Source organism: Zootoca vivipara, chromosome 11 (genome assembly GCF_965207765.1).
Source record: "Zootoca vivipara chromosome 11, rZooViv2.hap1.1, whole genome shotgun sequence".
NCBI classification, from domain to species: Eukaryota; Metazoa; Chordata; class Lepidosauria; order Squamata; family Lacertidae; genus Zootoca; species Zootoca vivipara.
The window spans coordinates 33,929,494-33,949,617 of NC_142594.1; the positions used below are offsets into that span (position 1 = coordinate 33,929,494).

At 40.8% G+C, this 20,124-nt stretch overlaps 1 protein-coding gene across 14 annotated transcripts in view; it reads right to left on the minus strand.

The window, feature by feature from the left end:
- ADAM22 (ADAM metallopeptidase domain 22) overlaps positions 1-20,124 on the minus strand; it is a 126,827-nt gene that overhangs the window by 86,630 nt on the left and 20,073 nt on the right. For all 14 annotated transcript variants that reach the window (XR_015946472.1, XM_088654512.1, XM_088654511.1 and 11 more), the window contains exon 3: positions 18,110-18,186. Coding sequence is in view for 13 of the 14 variants with exons in the window: in XM_088654512.1 (XP_088510638.1) it covers positions 18,110-18,186 (77 nt within the window). In the remaining variant the exon portion in view is untranslated. The remainder of the gene's footprint in view (positions 1-18,109; positions 18,187-20,124) is intronic.

A 20,124-nucleotide genomic window follows, 5' to 3' on the forward strand; every position in this document is an offset into this window, starting at 1 on the left:
TTACAAGATTATTCCAAACATAGCCATGTTTTTGTCCCCTTGTCTGTTTTCGTTAAGTAGTCATTTAAACATTCCCATTGTTTTTTAATCCTATTTTTTGGTTTTTGTCGTATTGTATCTGTGAGTTTCGCCAACTCCAGATATTCGCATAATTTGTTTACCCATTCCCCTTTTGTTGGTATAAGGGTACCTTTCCAATATTTAGCAAGTAACATTCTGGCGGCTGTCGTCGCATATAGAAATATATTGGTTCTGTCATATGGTATTTCACTACTTAGGATGCCCAGAAGGTAGGATTCTGCTTTTTTTAGAAAATGCTATTTTTATTAACTTTTGGATTTCCGTGTGTATCATGTCCCAATATTTTTGCACGTCTGGGCATGTCCACCACATATGAAACAGGGAGCCGACCGCACTTTGGCACCTCCAACATTTGTTGCTCATGTTCTTGTTCATTTTTGCTAGCCTGTCCGGTCCCAAGTACCATCTGTGGTGGAGTTTCATAAAGTTCTCTCTTAGAGAGTAACAAGATGTGAACTTTATACTATTCTTCCAAAATTTCTTCCAATCGTCTAAGCCTATTTCGTATCCAATAACTTGTTCCCATTTGCACATATTTTTGTTTTTCACTTCATAATTTGTTTCTGATTCTTCTAAAAGTCTATACATTTTGGAAAGTAATTTTTCGTTACTATTCAAAATTTCTTTTTCAAATCGTGTTGACTTATTTTCAAACCCCCTAGTGCTTTTATCTTTTTCGAATGTTGCCTTAATTTGGAAATATTCCAACCAAGATACACCTTTATCTTTCAATTCCTCATAGCTTTTCAGAATAATATCCCCATTTTCAATTTCAGTTATTTCCCTGTATGTCAGCCAATTTTCTTTTTTGTAACAATTTAGGGTTGCATTCGCTTCCAGCGGCGACAGCCACCATGGTGTTTTTCCTATTATTCTTTCTCTTGTTCTTTCCCACACTTCTAATAATGCTCTCCTAATCGTATGGTTTTTAAATCCTTTGTGATTTTTGCTCTTATCATACATCATATAGCCATGCCAGCCGTAAATTTTGTTGTACCCTTCCAACTCCAGGGTGTCAGTTGTTTTTAAGACACACCACTCCCTCAACCAAGTCCAACAGGCCGCTTCAAAGTACCTTTTCAGGTCCGGTAATGCAAAACCTCCAGCTTCTTTCGGGCTAATTAGCGTCTCCATTTTCATCCTCGCCTTCTTGCCCTGCCATATAAAATCCGCCAGATCTTTCTGCCAGTCCTTCAGGTATTTAGTTCCAATTATTATCGGTATGTTTTGGAACAAAAAAAGGATCTTGGGTAGAGCTATCATTTTTATCATGGAAACTTTCCCCCAGATGGAAAGATTCATATGTTTCCATTTCTCAAAACTGTTTTTAATTTCTCGCCATTTCTTTACGTAATTATCTTTAAAGAGGTTTGTGTTTTTGTTTGTGATCCATATCCCTAAGTAATTCGCTTTGCTTTCTGTTTTTATCTCTGTGAGTTTTGCCAGTTCTTCCTTTTCTTTTTCGGTCATATTTTTAGTTATCATTTTTGATTTATCTTTATTTAATTTAAATCCGGACACCTCCCCAAATTTTTTCATGTCTTCCAATGCTTTTAATATGCCTATTTCTGGTGTTTCTGTTAGTACGACTAAGTCGTCAGCGAAAGCTCTAACTTTATAAGAATATTTACCCATTTTTATTCCCTCAATTTCCTTATCTTTTTTCAACATTTTTAGTAGAGTTTCCAGTGTCATAATGAACAGGAGGGGTGAAAGGGGACACCCCTGCCTGGTCCCTCTTTCTATACTAAATTCCTCCGTAACTTCGTTGTTTATCAGTAACTTTGCTTTTTGTTTTTTATATATTGCTTTAATTCCGTTCAAGAACTTTGAGCCTAATTGTAAACTTTCACACGTTCCATGGAGAAAGCTCCATGAAACGCTGTTGAACGCTTTTTCTGCGTCAACCAACAACATTGCAGTTCTTTTACTAGGATTCATTTCTAGATACTCCATTAAATCAATAATTATTCTAATGTTGTCCTTAATTTGTCTCCCTGGCAGGAAACCAGCCTGTTCTCTTCCTATTATCCTCTCCAATAATTTTTTCAGCCTATTTGCCAGAATCCCGGTGAAAATCTTATAATCTATATTTAGTAAGGATATCGGTCTATAGTTCTTTACTAGGCTCATATCCGCACCTTTTTTCGGTATTAAAGTAATCAGTGCCTCCTGCCAAGAATCGGGTATTTGCCCTTTTTCTAGAGCCTCATTCATGATTGTTTTTAACTTTGGTACTATAACTTCCTCCAAGTTTTTATAATAGTTGGCCGAAATCCCGTCTGGCCCTGGTGATTTCCCTTCCTTCAGTTTCTTTATCGCGATCCTTATTTCTTCTTCCTGAATCTCTTCATTAAGATGCTGATATTCTGTTTCCCTAATTTCGGGTAATTTATTATTTGCTAAGAATTTTTGTATTTCTTTCTCATCCATCTTTTCCTCTTTATATAACTTTTTATAATAATTTATAAAGCAATTTTTAATTTGATTTGGCTCCGTAATTTCTTTATTTCCATCTACAATTTTATTTATTATCCTACTGGCTTGTTGTTCTTTATTCAACCAGGCTAGCATTCTGCCAGGTTTATTTGCGTGTTCAAAGTATCTTTGTTTTGTCCATATAATTTTATTCTGTACCTCAATGTTCAGTAAATCTGATAAGTGTGCTTGTAGTCTCTTTATCTGATGCAGCAGATCTGATGAAGATCTGCCGGCACGGTTTTCATTCTGGCAATGCATGCAACTTCTCCAAAGGCACAAGTCCAGATCCGGCAGCTCACCCAGGAAAGATGCCAGCAGATTTCCAAAGAAAGCTTTTCCTTTACTCAAGGCAGCTCTGTTCCGAAACGGAAGCCCAGCTTCAGGTAAGGCTGCAGCCTTGAGGGACTCTGAAGAAAAACTGCATCCAGAGAAGGCAATACCAGCCTGCTCCAAGGCACTTCTACCCCAGTTCCAAATTCCTCATGATTTCAGTAACCCTAGTTCAGACATCCCTCTACACATGATGGGAAAGAGTGGGGACACAGTCACTGGCTCATTCCTCCTCTATCACATTCCCAACAGCCCCACCACCCTCCACACATTGGGCTGAGCTTTTGCAGCAGGGAGGCTTCCCTACTCATGTAGGCTCCTTGTGCAATCTAGAACCCTGCCAGAGCAGGGTTGTTCTAGATCATGGAGGAACCCGCATTAGTAGAGCAACCTCCCCACTGCAGACATTCTGCCCCATTGCATAGAGAAGAGCAGGGATTGTCAACCTGGTCCCTACCGCCCACTAGTGGGCATTTCAGGTGGCGGTAGGGGGTTCTATGGCACAAGCTGAATCCTCCTTCCATCGAGCACCGGTGGGCGGTAAGGAAATTTTACCATCAAGAAAGATGCATTAATGCAGGGGTCAGCAAACTTTTTCAGCAGGGGGCCGGTGAACTGTCCCTCAGACCTTGTGGGGGGCAGGACAAAATTTTGAAAAAAAAATATGAACAAATTCCTAAGCCCCACAAATAACCCAGAGATGCATTTTAAACAAAAGGACACATTCTACTCATGTAAAAAACATCAGGCAGGCCCCACAAATAACCCAGAGATGCATATTAAATAAAAGGACACATTCTACACATGTAAGAACATGCTGATTCCCGGATTGTCCGCGGGCCAGATTTAGAAGGCGATTGGGCCGCATCCGGCCCCCGGGCCTTAGTTTGGGGTCCCCTGCATTAGTGGGTGGTAGGTATAAAAAGGCTGACTACCCCTGGCATAGAGTATAGGGGAACAAGTCTGTTGGGAAAGCAAATAGATGAATCCCCACTTCCCCCCGCAAATGTGATGGGAACTCCTTGGACACGGCAAGTAGGATATCAGGTTCATGTGACTGCTTCCTGCACACACCATTCTCACTTCCTGTTACCCAAAGAAAATATATTAGCAGAATATGACTGTGACTCCACTCCTGAATGTATGCAAGCAAACAAGTCAAGGCGCTTAACTGTGACAGCTACACAGCTGGGGGACGCAGGGACATCACACTTTTTAAGTATAGGTTCTCAAGCTCCAGCATCTAAGACTTCAGGTGATGTGATCGGAAAGCAGCACCTGAAGCTTTAGGTCAGCCTTGACCAGCCTGGTGCCTCCCAAGTGCTTAGACTACAATTCCCACCATTTGTGCTTGCTGAGGCTGATGGAAGTTGGAATTCTAAACATTAGGACGGCGCCAGGTTGGTGAGGTTGCCTTAAGGAGCCCCTTCCAATCCATCATTCCAGCAGGCTAGACAGAGGGGCTAAAGTCCTGCTTCATTAGCATTATTCAATTCCCCACTAGGTGGTAGGGCTTGAGATATTCTTATTACGCCCCTCCAGCCACTGCTGGTCTTTATTTCTTAAGCACTTAATCCATATCCTGCTATGGATTGGTTGGAGCAGGGAGAAGCCAGAGTGCTTAAAGTCAGCGACATAATAATCAATCATATCTTCTTGAGCCAAAGGCTTTTATACCATCACTCAGACAACAATATTAAACATTTATGCAGGCTGAAAGACACTAGCTACATTTTTTTCTCTTTGTCTTTCCTCCCTCCCTCCCTAGAAATAATTTCCATGTATGACAAATCATAGCACTTGCCTGTCATTTTCATTACATTCATTCATTTTTACGCACACAACTTTTTCTCTCCCATTTTCTTCAAGTAAAAGAATGAACTAGTGGAATGTGAAGAGATTACCGGTGTAGCCCTATCTATGCAGCAATAAGTCCTACAGAACACACTGGAAGATACTCCTAGTAAAGTGTGAACAGGATTGCTACCTTTGTCTTTCTGCTTCTCTCCTTTTTTTAAAAAAAAAAGCGCGCACACATTTCAATGAATACCTTATGGGATTTTTGTTCGCTTCCTTCCTCAGCAAATCACTTTGGGATGAGAGGAATTAATGCAACTCTGTGCCATTGTTCTGCCTTAATTAAATCCAGAAAGGGGGAAGAAACAGAGTCCAGAACAAAGCCATGAGACTACATTCCTCAAACACCAAGTTAAGCATCCGAGTAAATAAACATGCATGAAAACCACACACAACAGAAACAATATCCATGCTATTATAATGCTGAATGCTATCTGAAGAAGCGACCAGAACCATTTGTATTACAGAGGAGTTTCATTACCGACCTTGACATTTAAGGCGCACATTTCACCTTTAAAAATATTGTTCTTTAGGTTCTTTTTCTGTCAGGCAGCTTTTACCAGTTCAGTGAAAATGCTTACGGTAGTAGCTGAACACTTCTCAGTAAACAAAATTTTCAAAGGGAGACCAAGAACAAGAGCACAAGAGATAAGAGCATTCACAAAAGAGGTTCATGAACTCTGGTGGTCTTAATACCATTGCATCTATGCTGTTGTTCTGAACAAGCGAAGACTTGGCCTCTTCCTTGGATTTTGTATAACCTGGTAGGTGATGGTGAACAGATGTTCGCTTATAGCCACTTGGCCATTCTTTGTCTGACACAGTATGGCTGCCTTCTCTCAACTTATGTGGGGGTTACACACTCTCCCTGCACCTTCAAACACTCTTCCAAGATGAGTACAATGGCGGGTGGGATTGCTGATGTGTTTTTTCCTAGACGCCTGCCCACAGTTTTGGCTGTTGTTTGTTTTTCAGCCAAGCGCATAAAATTGACGTCACACAAGTTAAATGTATATAAGTTGCAAGTTGGCTGTACTGGCCAACGAGGTTGTCCGCAAGCCAGATACACCCTCTGAAACAATTACATCTGGCCCTTGATATCACCATAAAGTTTTATAGAGAGATGGTTAGAAGTGTGCACTGCAGTTTGTTTCATAAGGAGAAATGCTCTGGGAAGCTGTAAAAATAAATGGGGAAGGGGAACTTGCAGCCCCTCCAGATGTTGTTGGAGTACAACTGCCACCACCCTGATGACTGACCACGCTGGCGGGGGCTGATGGGAATTGGGATCCCAAAATACTTGAAGGCCCACACATTGTCCTTTCCAGGTGTAAATGACATCCTACGCTTTATTTTTTACTCTGTGTTTCTGTAATAAGGAAATTTAAAAAATGTAACTTTTATTTCTAACAATAGGTGGTACTTGCATGAGCTACAATTCCATTTCTCAAAGACAAGCCTACACCGAGGTTTCTCTTCACCTAAAATCCTTATGAGCCTTCTCCCAAGAATTAACCATGAACCTGCACTACACAACTATAAATCTTTAGACCCACAGACTAGACAATGTTCTTTTTAATTATAGGACTGATTGCATGACCCTTCAGATAGACGCTCAGTTCCAGACTCATCTTAAGCCAACATAATTTCCCCTCAGTCTGCAGACATTTCTCACAAAGTAATAATAGTTTTCAATTTAATTCTCTAGCCAAATAATCTCAGGTGTTTTACTGACTATGCTAACACTCATCATTCATATGTGACCCAGGAACAGCTAGATCAGGCATCCCCAAACTGCGGCCCTCCAGATGTTTTGGCCTACAACTCCCATGATCCCTAGCTAACAGGACCAGTGGTCAGGGATGATGGGAATTGTAGTCCAAAACATCTGGAGGGCCAAAGTTTGGGGGTGCCTGAGCTAGATCAAGAGCAGGCAGCCAGCCTGGTGGTCTCCAAATATTTTGAATGACAACTCAGAACATGCTGACCATTGGGCTATGCTTGCCGGGGCCAGAACATGTAGAGGCTTCCTAGAACTTGGAAGAGCCAACATCTGGTTGCATGTCTGGCTACAGAATTAAATTGAAAACTATTACCACATAGGACTGCATATGGCCTTGGGGTTACCCACCTCCGTCTTTACCTCCTAACAAATGTGTCTTTTGTTTCAGACAGAGGTGGGCAACCCCAAGGCCATATGCAGTCCTTGGCCTAAATCCATGGAGACCATAGCCTAATTTTGAAAGCCCTCTGCAAGTTATCACTCTCTGGCAAAAGCATTCAGTTCCTCACCTGCTTGGTGAAGAAATGGGAGAGGGAGAGAAAGAGAAAAAAGAAAGTGTAAAAAGAGGTGGCCTTGCCCACTTTTGGCTCTGGTCCTGCCCACCACTGGTATGCAGCCCCCTAAGGATTACCCCCAAGAAAATGTTGCCCTTGAGAAAAAAGACTGCCATCTTCCCTGCCCCATTCTACTGTAGTAGATGGTAACAGATGACTGCAATGCCTGGAGGCAGTCAGGTCGTGCATCCATAGCAGTGACCACAGAAGGAATGACCACTGGGAGGGGTGCAGAGAAAAGACCCGCCATGGTGCATCTGTAGCAGCAAAACCAGACACATTCATCTGCCCCACCTGCACCAAAACATCTCTCTCATATCAAGTCACTGCAGCCACAGCTGACACTGCAACTATCCAACAGTTTGACTTCACCCCCAAAGGCTCATTCTTCCATTGTCTCCCAAGACCAGATGATGCCAACCACAGCAGCCTAAATGATGGTAGAGAGCGCAGTCCCAGCCAGACTGAAAATAAAAAAGGAGGACTAGATTTTTCAGGTTTGGTTGTTCTAACTGAGCTACACTCAGTTAGAAATCTTTGCAACAAACAAAGAAAGAATGTCTTCTTTTTCCACCCAGGCTATTACATCAGATGTCAGTACTGATTTCTTTTTTGGAACAGAGCAAGAGAGAGAGAACAGAATGGGGACACTAGATAAATTTGTTTTCAGCTTCGTTTGGGCATTTATTTTTCAAGAGCACCGGAGCTATTACCACATGTCGGCTTTACAGAAACTATATTCAGGCTCACTCCGCATCTTTCAGCTTTGCTGAACTATTTTCAGTTGCTGGGAATAAGACCCCCGAACCCGTTGCTTCAAATAGCTAATTGCTGAGAGATTGGTTCTATTCTTTATCTGAAGCCACCATCAAGAAGAACCTCAAGTGGCCCATCCATGCGGCTGAATGGGCCAAGATTTTGCTATCATCAAAGCAGGAGAAGGTGGCAATAGTGTTCTCTGTTGCTCCCCAGAAATAGGTATTTCAGAGGCACTTTGCTCCTAACATCCTGCTGGATCAGGCCAATGGCCCACCTATACCGTCATCCTCTTCTGACAGTAACCAACCAGATGCCCATGGTAAGCCCCAAAGCGGGAGAAAAGCCACATGTGGACTGAAGTCCATACAGGTTCCTAGAATGATGCAAATTATGTGAGCTCCTATCTCATGAAAAAGAATTTGCGTTTTTGCTAGCGGGAGCTGGGTGTGGGGAATCTCCTCATCAAAACAGGTGTAAAATTTGTAGATAGGAGAAATTTCCTGTAAAGAAAAAGAATTTTAATAAGTGTGCAAATTCATGCAAAAGTGCTGTTTTAATACCATTAAGGCGATATGGAAATTTCCCCTGGTTAATGGTGCACATTTAATTAAAAGCACGCTAGAGTAGCTCGGCATACATTTGGAAATATACTACAATATTCTTGGGCAATTTTTGCTGACTCCACAGAGCATGATAGAGCTTGCATGTATTATACAAAATAAATCCAGGCAATATGGTAAAAGAGAGTAATAAATGCAATTAAAGATGGAAGGCTGCAGAAACAAATATGGGAATGTTATGAATAAGCCTTTATATTTGCTATAGGAATAGTAGGAAAGGCAATAGACCCAATTGCTTTGGGAACAATAATTCTGATAAAATTGTTAGCACCAACTGTCCGCTGAAACGGGGTGCTTTGTGCAAGGAAAACAGGATGCTTATACTGTGTGCAGAAAAACTCACTTAAATATATATATAATAAAACTAGCTAGATTTTAAGCTTTCCAGTAGCATAATAAATATGAATTCCAGAAAAAAAACAGAAAAGGAACAAGATTCGTTGCATCTAATTAATGCTAGCCCTACCCAGAGTAGAACTATTGCAAAAATGGGCATTATATTATTATTATTATTATTATTATTATTATTATTATTATTTCAACTTATGTCCTACCTTTCCTTCCGAAGGAGCCCAGAGCACTAAACACACAACAAATCAACTCTTTAAAAAAAGTTTTCTAAAACCAGATAAAACATTCTTTCCTGTTTACCCAGACAATTTAACTTCCTCTTAAAAGTCCACAGCAGTTTAAAGTACAGGTTTATATGTTCGCTTTCACATGCTTAACGAACAGCTGAAGTTATTATATGAAAACATTCGTGTATATTGAATGACTCCAAGCTTCTCCCCTGCTTTTCATTCTTAAAAAGAATACATAAACCAAGCCAGTTCTGATCTGATCCACCCCCAAGATTGCCTCTTTAAAGACCTAGCTTCTGCTAAGACCACATCATTTGCTAAACTGTAACAACTCTCAAATATCATGAAAAGCAAAATATGTGAAGTGCATGCAGAATAGTATGTCCCTTTTCTGCTCAGTAACTATGGGTGCTCTAAGCAGTCAGTCACATATGGACAGCTTCTAACAGATTCAACGAATACTTCTTTGTTCTTGAGTAATGAAAAGAAGGTCAGTGGGAGTCAGTGATTTACAATCTCATTCACTGCATTAAATTATTTTCATATGAGTTATTTTTTCCATCTTGTCTTTAAAAAGTTCCAACTCTCCGTCTCTAAATTCTTTCCATGTTTTTAATAACGCGTCATCTGCTTTGCCTTATCTGACATAAAATGTGTAGAGGTGCACACATCAAGAAAACATTGGTATTATGAAAAGAAAAATCCACCATACCCTTTTATCTCTTAATATTTTGTTGGTAAGAGGTAAAATGCAGTACCCCAATCCAAATTATCTGTGTTCAGATATGAATGCAAGCAGATCTCATAGTATACAAAGTTTGGTGGTACCTCTAGTTACAGACTCGATCCGTTCCGGGGTGCCGTTCGCACCCCGAAAAGTCCGTAACTAGAGTTGTGCTTTTGCACATGTGCAAAAGTGCAATAGAGTGCTTCTGTGCATGTGCGAAGCATGCAGAACGCTTCTGCACATGCACGCACAGCGAAATCCGGAAGTAAACACTTCTGGGTTTGCCGCGTTCTTATCTTGAAAAGACGCAACCCGCAGTGGACGCAACATGAGGTATGATTTTAGAAGGGTATCTGCAGTGATTTTCAATGATGGGATGTCATGCACACAAAAGCCTTGTTTGCATGTCACTTTCAACCCCAGTTAAAGCTATGGTTTAAAGGTGAGCATGCAGTGTACTGATCAAAGAACTAAAACTGCAGGTGCTTTGCTACCCCCCACGCTGCGCCTGTGGCAAGCTAAGCCACAGTTTGGCTTGACATTACGCCTGAATCCCAGTTCATGCTTTGCTTCCCCCAAACAAACCATGAGCGGCAAGCCAAAAGCAAACCTTGGCTGCAGCTCATGCTCTGCTGCGAGATCAACCAAGCACATGCCCATATTCTGACATAATGCTAAGTCAAACTATGTTTTCGCTTGCGGTAGTGCAGCAGTAACATGGAAGGAGCAAAGCGCACACCGTTTTAATCCTGTGCACCAGCAATATTACATGCTCACCTTCAAATGATCATTTAGATGCCCTACGGTTTAAAGTGACCTGTGAACCAGGCCATAGAACTCTCTGTTGTAAAGTATAGCGAAGCAGCGTATTGGGGGGGGGGGAACCTGTAGCCTAGAAAAGATTGCTAGATCATGGAGGAAGTCTTCCACTGACTCTGCAGGCATACAATTTCTTTCATCAACTTTGGGACACTGAATCATATAGCTTTCATATTTTCTCAAACATTTTATTTTATTATTGTCCTGTCTATTCACAAACATACACAGAAAATCTCCCCCCCCCCACAGCCCAGCTACAACCATCTCTTAATGCAAAAACAATGTTTGGTGGAGAGTTGAAACCCCAAGCCATCTTCATCCAACAGCCACTAGTGTAACCCTTCTGGTTACTCAAGTTTACTGAGATTGCATACATATTACTGGCTTAAAATTCAGCCAGGTCATTCTTTTCCCCAATCCAGATTAAATCTTGGTTGCGGGGGAAAGACATCAAAATGCAGTATTTCATAGGAATGGACAGTACAGATAAGGATTGTGGGTAATGCCATGTGTGCAAGGCTTCCCAACCTAGGGGTGAGTGTAACAGGAGTTAATGGAAGTGTGTCTGATGATGACCCTTGTATCTTTGACAGTGTTAGAAGGTTGATATTACTACTTGGGGAGAATCAGATGTTGAATGGTAACATGCCAGTGCCCTTAACCACCTGCACTTGTGCAAGTAGCAAGTTCCAAGGCCAAAAGGGGACCTGTACCTTTCAGCACAAAGATGCAATAATGAAATTACTCCTGAGATTCAAGTCTACAGCTATCCAAATAAAGATGGTAGAGATTTTCATTCCATTCCAGTGGAGTCGCTCCTCAAAAGCAGCAAAGGAATAATGCCATCGGAACAGTAATAAGAATACTCCAAATACAAAAATTAGTGTCAAGTAGCAGAATATTTTATTATTGCACAACATACATGGTGCCAAAGGGAAAGAAGAAACCATACCAGATGTCATGGTGTTGCTTACAATGATGTGTTTAAAGAGTGTGTTGCAATTTTCCATTCACTTTAATATTTGAAAAATGAGTGATTTAAAAAGAAAGAAATATAAACCAAAAATGCTTTTCAACCACAGAGAAATCAGCAGTCAAAACCCAAAAGTACCCACCTTCTTTTTATATGCAGTATCCAAGGAAACTAACCTAGTTAATCTAGCAACAACTTTTCCTGCTAAATTTAAATGTCATTTAAGCCTAAATATCACTTTTAAATTGTAAGCCTATAGGCAGGGTTTGTTCTTTTAAAAGACACCTGGCTTTTAACTTAATTGTGTTGCTGCACCTAAAGTCATATTCAGTTTAATATTTTTGAAGTGTTTGGCACTGGTAAAAATGACCCTCACTCTAAACCCCAAACTTTACAACCATAAACTGAAATGTTGTGGTATCCAATACTGCCTACCCCCCCCCCCCACACACACACACTTGTTGGAAGGCATCTGTCAATGGAACAAAGAGTGGGTCACTTTTTTGCAATCATCAAGCCCCAAGTGCTGAGAAAATCTACATTAGAAATTTGGGCAGCCGGTATAGCAGCTCTGAGGAGGACTTCAAAGGACAGGAGAAAATGTCAAAAATGGCCTCCCTACCTGTTCTGCTGATGGCTGCCTTTCATCAGCAGTGAGAACACCACTGGATAACTAAGCACACCTTCAAAAGCCTTTTTCTGTGCTAAAAGAGGCCATAGCAGCGAAGATGCTCTGCTAAACCTTAGATTTATATACCAAGTAGGATTACTTTTACTGATCAGATTCCTACAGAGCAGATTTAAAAATAAAAGGATTTAAAAATAAAGCTGTAAGTCTCTAAAAATCAGCTTAGCCAAAAACTATAATAATACTTCCACAACTATGCTTGTACGGGTAAGAAAATAAAGCAAACATGGTTGTAGAAGCAAATGAGTATTTGAGAAAAACCTATCTACATGTACTGGCAGATTAATATGGCGGCACATGGGAATGCTATTTCGGAGATACAAAGGAAAACACACTCCCCCCCCCAACGGTTGTTCCTTACTCAATAGCAGTGAGGGATCCAATGAGATGCCAGGTATTGTGCGAGGGAAAAGTGATATTCAGGTCCATTTTAAAAAAGGACGGCAGCTGAAAATGAGAAATGCTTGGAAACATTACGGTCCTGGCAGATGTTGGTGGTGCACCAGAATAAATGTCAGAGAACCTATGAAATCCAGTAATACTAGAACAACTAAAGTTCTGTTACCCACAAAGGACAGAGATGTTCCAAGAACAACTTTACAAGGAGTTCTTTGTTGTTCCTGTGCAAACAACTTTGGAAAATTGCAACTAAGAGACAAAAGTTCATCAATGAATCATTGATTGTTGCCATTTGGGCTCCCGTTTGGAGGGTATATACCCAAACTTATGAGGCAACAATTCATAAGGATTCAAGTACAGTGGTGCCTCGCTTAACAAACACCCCGTAAGACAAAATTTTCGCTTAAAGAAAGGATTTTTCTAGCGGAGGTTGCCTCGCTAGACAAATTCGTTTTACAAAAAATTCGTCTAGTGAATCGCGGTTTCCCATAGGGATGCATTGAAATTCAATTAATGCGTTCCTATGGGCAAATTTTTTTAAAAAAAAATTAATTCAATGCATTCCTATGGGATTCGCTAGACAAATTTTTCATTATAAGAATAGACCCGTGGAACGAATTAAATTCGTCTAGTGAGGCACCACTGTATTGAATAGAATAGAACAGAATAGAATAATAATTTATTAGCCAAGTACCAACATACTTGGAATTTTACTTCGGCTACATTGCAATGTAAACGTACCTTGTACAAACACTGTTGCACAATACAATAGCACAGCAAAGGAACCCCACCCATAACTGGCATCTACTTCCGCTACACAATTACGAATTTAACAGTTTGATGGCACAAGGAAAAAACTGTTCCTGTGCCTAGTCGTTTTTGTGTATAGAGACCTGTAGCGACGTTCAAATTGACACATTTAGTTTACATAAACCAAACAGCCGTATTTCATGGCTGTATGCTGTAATGGCAACCATCTTATGTCTGCTTAGTTGTGCAAGAGATTTTTTCATGAAGAAAACAATGTTATTTAAGGAGGTGGAAATACTAAGTGGTAAGTTAGCAACGATCACCTTGAGTGGTTGTGTCTCGTGGCTCTGAGCAATGCAGTTTCACAGATTCCAGCAATCAAGTGATGCTAGCAATCGTAGACGTACTATGATCATATTGTAAACTCATCCTAAAAAAAAAAGCCTCTTAATTTTTGCTTTGAGATGCAAATGATATGTGCAAGGAAAATGCTTAGGAAGAGCACGCAGTACAAAACAGTACAAAGCAGTCAAAGCAGTACAAAGCAGTCAAGGCTCCAACCACTTCGCAGACAGCAATGAGACTGCCCCAGCCTACAGTCCAAATTTTCTGTCTTGGTTCAGGCCCATGACATGATAGCGAAGCCAAAGCACAATCATTCCGCTTAAAAACAAAACAAAAAACAACCCGGTATGCAAAAGTGGCAATGCAAGTGCACCCATTCAATAAAAGAAACTCTTCAGAAGACTTTACAGGGACAGTCAAGTGATGGATTCCATCCCCTACCCAACTTCTACTGCACCCCTTATCAGCTTGATGAGCCTTTTCTTTAAGGAGAATTTTATTGTATGCAACCAAGCTGAACATCATCTTCTACATACCCAACCACTGCGTTCTGCAGAGGGCATCCTGCAGATAGGATCCTATCTGGAGCTCTGCTCTCCACAATGCCAGAATCAGGCCTTTAGTGTAGCGGCACCGAGCTTTTGAAACTCTCTCCCACTGCATATTAAATATCAAATGGGCACCTTCTCTACTGTCTTTCGATGTTTCTCTTTCAACAAGCTTTCTAAATGGAGATATTCATCCCACTTGGTACTTGTACTGGTTTACTGATTTTATGTAAGTGCTGTCACTGTTTTAAAGCTTTATGTTCTTGTTCTTGCCACCCATCTGTCTTTATATATTTCTGGCGTCGTTTTTTTAAAAAGTTGTTTTATATGTTGTTCTGTATGTTGTTTAAATGTTTTTATACATGTAGCTGTTTCATATGTACTGTATGTTTTTATTGTACCGCAATATGCTTCCGGATGCCTTGTGGTAAGCGATTCATAAATGAAAGAAACAACAACATTATTTGGAGGCTCTGAGTGCTTGACTTGTTTATCTCAATGGGTAAGAAACACAATTTTCTGGTAGTAGCAGGAACATTTTACCAGAACAGTTAGTAAGCAATCTTACTCTCCATCACACCAAAATGTTGTTGTTTTTTTAAAGAGCTTTTAGAAGACAGCAAGAGGGAAAGGAGAGATTTTATACCATATACAGCTTCTTTTGTGCTTTGCATCTTTTGGGATTCTAAACATCCCAGCGCACCAGTTACTTGGCATTCAACAGGCAACTTCTTCACGTTTACAGTCCTCAGGCAGGAAGAAGGAAACAGCCACAGAGAGCCTTTCATCCTCACCACTAACCGTATAGAACTTTCATGTCAAAAATGCTTTGGAAAACGTATCCGTCTTTATAAAAACATTGCAACCAATGACGTGGGCTTTCTGGAAATATTTGAATTGGACAATTTTTTCAGTACCCACTGGAGACTTTTCAGAAAATAATGTGATGACCTAGAAAGTGATCTAATTACTTGTATCTAGTAAACAAAGCTAACAGCTTTGAAATTGCCTGGTATTTATTTGCAATTAGCATACACTCATTGTTTCTAATCAATTTATGAAACGGAAAATTTTCCAAGGAAAATTAAACCACACATGGCAAATTCCACCTCGCATCACTGACTGTAACAAGCTAACTATGGTTCATACTGGCAGGCGACGGAGGTTCAACGAGAGTTGAACTCCTTGTGCCAAGCTCAAACAGCCCATTGGCTGCCACAGCCACATTCTTTACAGCGGGATTGACTAGCACTGGACTTCGCTGTATGCTGCACCCTTTTGTTTAAGCCAGGGACGGCCCATTGGTAGTCTTTGATTTTTACCATCAAACATGCAAGTCAGCATGAGGAACCTCTGCCCCTGCAGATGTTGCTGGACTCCAACTACCACTAATCCCAGCCAGTGTGCCCAATGGCCAGGGATGTTGAGGACTGAAGTACAGCAACATCTGGAAGGCGACAGTGCTTCAGGGCAAACTTCAAATTGTGTTTTCCCCTTACAGTTTCACATGACACTACAATACGAATGTGGCAGGCTATTTGCCAGGAAGAGCCTTAAGGCAGAGTTCATCCGCCCGTATCTTAATTGAAAGCACTAGCTGTGGCCAAGGTTTGTTCTTGGCTACTACTCATGGTTAGCAAGGAGGGAGCTTAATTAAACCTTTGAAATTCAGTAATACTTTTTAAAAAAGCTATTCCAGCATAACAGAAGTGCCGAGTTCTGCCCAACATTGGGGGGGGGGGAGTCGCACACGTGTGACATCACCATGAGGTCCTACTAGGCCCACTGCCATGGTGAGGCCCAGCAAGGCCCGCTGCTATAACACCCAGGCCCTCAAGTTTGGGGGGGCTTCAGCCCCGTCCCAACAGACTTTGCAGGGCTGAAGACACCTGTAGAGTTGGCGCCTCTGCAGGATAACTAATAATTAAAAGCAAAAAATATGGAGGATGGGGCTCTTAATGGCTACCTCATTGTCTGAGGCACTGGCCTGGTTTGAAGGTTTCCAACAGGCACCTGGTTAGCCACTGTGAGAACAGGATCCTACTAGATGGGCCACTGGCCTGATCCTGCAAGACTCTTCTTATGAGCACTCTTGAGATCCATTCATGTATTTTCGTTGTACTTTTGTTTTTCAATAACAAGAGACACCGTTTTACATTTTCTTTCCCCGGCATCACAAATGTGGCCCTCTGTGTTCCTTTGGATCAATTTGCTGCATATGTGAACCACCAGCTCAAGTTATTCTGGAGTCCAGATGCATCTGGTTATCTTGTGAAGTTGTAGCCTAATTAAAATCCCTCAGCCACATCTGTTTCCTTGCAAAATTTAAGTGTTTCTCCCCTGCAAGAGCAGCAGCAAATCTACAACCAGCCCCAAATCACAGGCACTAAATCAATGGACATCTAGGAGATGACCCTCATCTGCTCCACATATGTAAAAATGCATTGATAAAGATAAGATACCTGGCTCTCGCTCAGCCTTGCATGTGCTTTACATTAAACCCAGAAAATGCATGTCCTTCAACCCAGAGTCCAAATCTCCCATCTGGTACAAAACATCATTTGTACTTCTTCAACTAATACGTATGTCAGTTCTCACTAAGTAAGGACTGGGATTCCTCAACAACAGAATTTTTTAAAAATCAAACTTTTCACAGATCACGCAGCAGTTGCTTGTTTTTAAAATCAAATTTTTCATACCATGCAAAATATGAGCAACTGGTATTTTTTCAAAATACTTTCACTATGCAGAGCAACAGAGCAAGCAACTTAGCAATGGCTGTTCTGAAATTTGATTATGAATAATGAAACATCAGGCTTCACTTAGGTATTCACTGAATTCTATCTCTCTATGTCTGAAACTGATATAATGGACAGTGACGGTGTATTTGGTTCCGAAAAACTGAAATAAATTCATTATTTGTTTTTAGATTCTCTTCACAAAGGAAACATTTGCTGTTTCTGTTTTAAGCCAATATAATTCATACAGGGGTCAACTATTCAGGTACAAATACCACTAGTTTTCTTCTTTTTAGTCTGAGGAGAGATGTAATTTACCGTAAATGAAGAGCTGAGTTGACAATGCTATTAATATGTAAGTCAGTTCTATTTTTATATTTATGTCTTTCTTTATTTGATCAGTAAATACAATGCCAGGATATCAGTCAAACTTTATTATGGTCTTATGAGCCTTTCAGGATAAAATACAGAAAAACTGCATAATTCTGTCCTGCGTGTCCTAGTCCAGGATTCTAACCCCTAAGCACATTGGTCTCTTCAAAACAACAGGCAGCTGAGTGAGATGGGAGGAATCACCAACTAAACCATGGTTTATCGTGATAGCAACAAGATGCAAGGCTGATTTTTTTTATTTTTTATTAACCATAGTTTAGAGCTCTATGCTCAAACCCTAAAACTCTGATTATTCTTAAGGATAGGTTGTCGAAACAAGCCAGCTTTGTGACCTATGATTTGAAGATGGCTTGCATCAGACAAACTACAGATAAGATTAACCACATGTTTGGGGTAAGGTAGAAATCTGGGGTTAATGAAAAATGGAAGTGAAAAAACAACTCATTCCCATCACGATAAGCCAGCTTTGTACCAGTGGGAAGGAAATGACTAGGGCAGGCATCCCCAAACTGCGGCCACACGAGAATGTGTACTTTGGAGAGTATTTTTCATTTTAAGAATGAGATAATACTAAGCAGCATTAAGCAATATTGGAAAATATCAAAATACATTGCATAAATGCTAAAAGGGAGGGAGGAACAAATGCGCAAATCAAATATAAATTAAAATATTTATATACTTACTGGTTTAGCTCTACATCCAGGATGAAAGAAGATCCAAAGGCATCAACTTGGAAGCTGGCTCGGGCGATATGAGTGGACTGCAATGTTTAAAAAAAGTGAAATGGGTTAGCATGCAACCAACACATTCTTTTACATTCACGACAGATAAAAAAATATACTTCACACCAGTACAAACATACCAAGGCACATTTAAGGATATTGAATAATTGAGCTGGGGTTTTTTTCATGGGAATGTGAGGTTTTGTAGAACAGCATTAAGAGCTGACTATATCCCCTTATACAGATTTCTAATTCTGGCACATTTAACATCAGTACAGATGAGGAAATAGTGCTCTCGGTTGTGCTGTCCCAGATGGGGGATATTTACTGTACAAACCAATCTCAGTATTATTGCCCACAAAGAATACTGGGAACAATGATTAATGACTAAAGCAATTACCTACAATATATTTTGGGAAGTTGCCTGCTGCTGTACATTTGGATCCCTACTAAGATATCATAACAAAATTTTGCATGGCGCTTCCCGAGATCAAGCAGTAGTTTTCTATGTTTGGACACAACTCTGTATAAAGATGGCAAACTAAACTTTCTCAAAACTGCAAAGGTGTATTCCCCCCCCCCCTTGACTTCCCAAGCAATGTCAGGTTTGAGACTGCTAGTGAATGAATAAATATGAATTAATTGATTAATATCATTTTTCTTATATACACTGAAATTGTATATGCTTGTAATATGTATGGTTCTGAAATAATAATTAAAAATACTGGGATTTGTAGTCTGGTGAGGGGGCTGGATATAGCAGTTCTTATATTTTCACAAAAAAAACCTCTTGTTATGTCCTTGCAGGCACAGCTAGGAAGCTTTTCATCTGCCCCAATGGCTTATATACAGGTTATCCCTAGCAACTTACCTCTATAAGAAGTCTATATGGCTGCTTAATGCATGCTTTTGTGCAAGTGGCCCAATTTATGAGATAAATGCAAGATCCCAGATACCAGTAACTGTTCTGTATATGGACAATCACCAAGAGCCTTTATCATATTTGTACTGATACTGAATGACCTAATTATCAGATAGCTATTCTGAAACACACTTCAACAAATTCTGTTCCACACTGGTTAGAAGGCTAGCTGGAGACAATTTGCTGGCTGAGCCAGACAATATGGCACCTCTTCCCATTCCAGATACTGGCTGGAGCAGGGGTCGGCAAACCTTTTCAGCAGGGGGCAGGTCCACTGTCCCTCAGACCTTGTGGGGGCCCGGACTATTTTTTTTGGGGGGGGGGGATGAACGAATTCCTATGCCCCACAAATAACCCAGAGATGCATTTTCAATAAAAGGACACATTCTACTCATGTAAATATACACTAATTCCCAGACCATCCGCAGGCCGGATTTAGAAGGCGATTGGGCTGGATTCGGCCCCCGGGCCTTAGTTTGCCTACCCATGGGCTAGAGCAGGCATCCCCAAACTGCGGCCCTCCAGATGTTTTGGCCTACAACTCCCATGATCCCTAGCTAACAGGACCAGTGGTCAGGGATCATGGGAATTGTAGTCCCAAACATCTGGAGGGCTGAAGTTTGGGGATGCCTGGGCTAGAGTAACAGCTGAATCTCACTTCAACACGGGAGGCAACCAGTTCAGAAGAATCAGTAATTAAGTTGCAACTGATGCCATTGCTGCCTCACGATATCTGCTGCCTGAGGCAGGCACTTCACACTGTCTAATAGCAGGGTTGGTCTTGACCGGCTGTACAGATAAAGTACATAATATACTTCAGCACACAACAGATGCGGAGAAAACGGAGTAAGCATTCTCTATGGTTTTCCAGGCAAAATACAATCTATCACATGCTTGAGAAGAGAAGAATCCTTGGAAAAGACCCTGATGTTGGGAAAGATTGAGGGCACTAGGAGAAGGGGATGACAGAGGACGAGATGGTTGGACAGTGTTCTCGAAGCTACGAACATGAGTTTGACCAAACTGCGGGAGGCAGTGCAAGACAGGAGTGCCT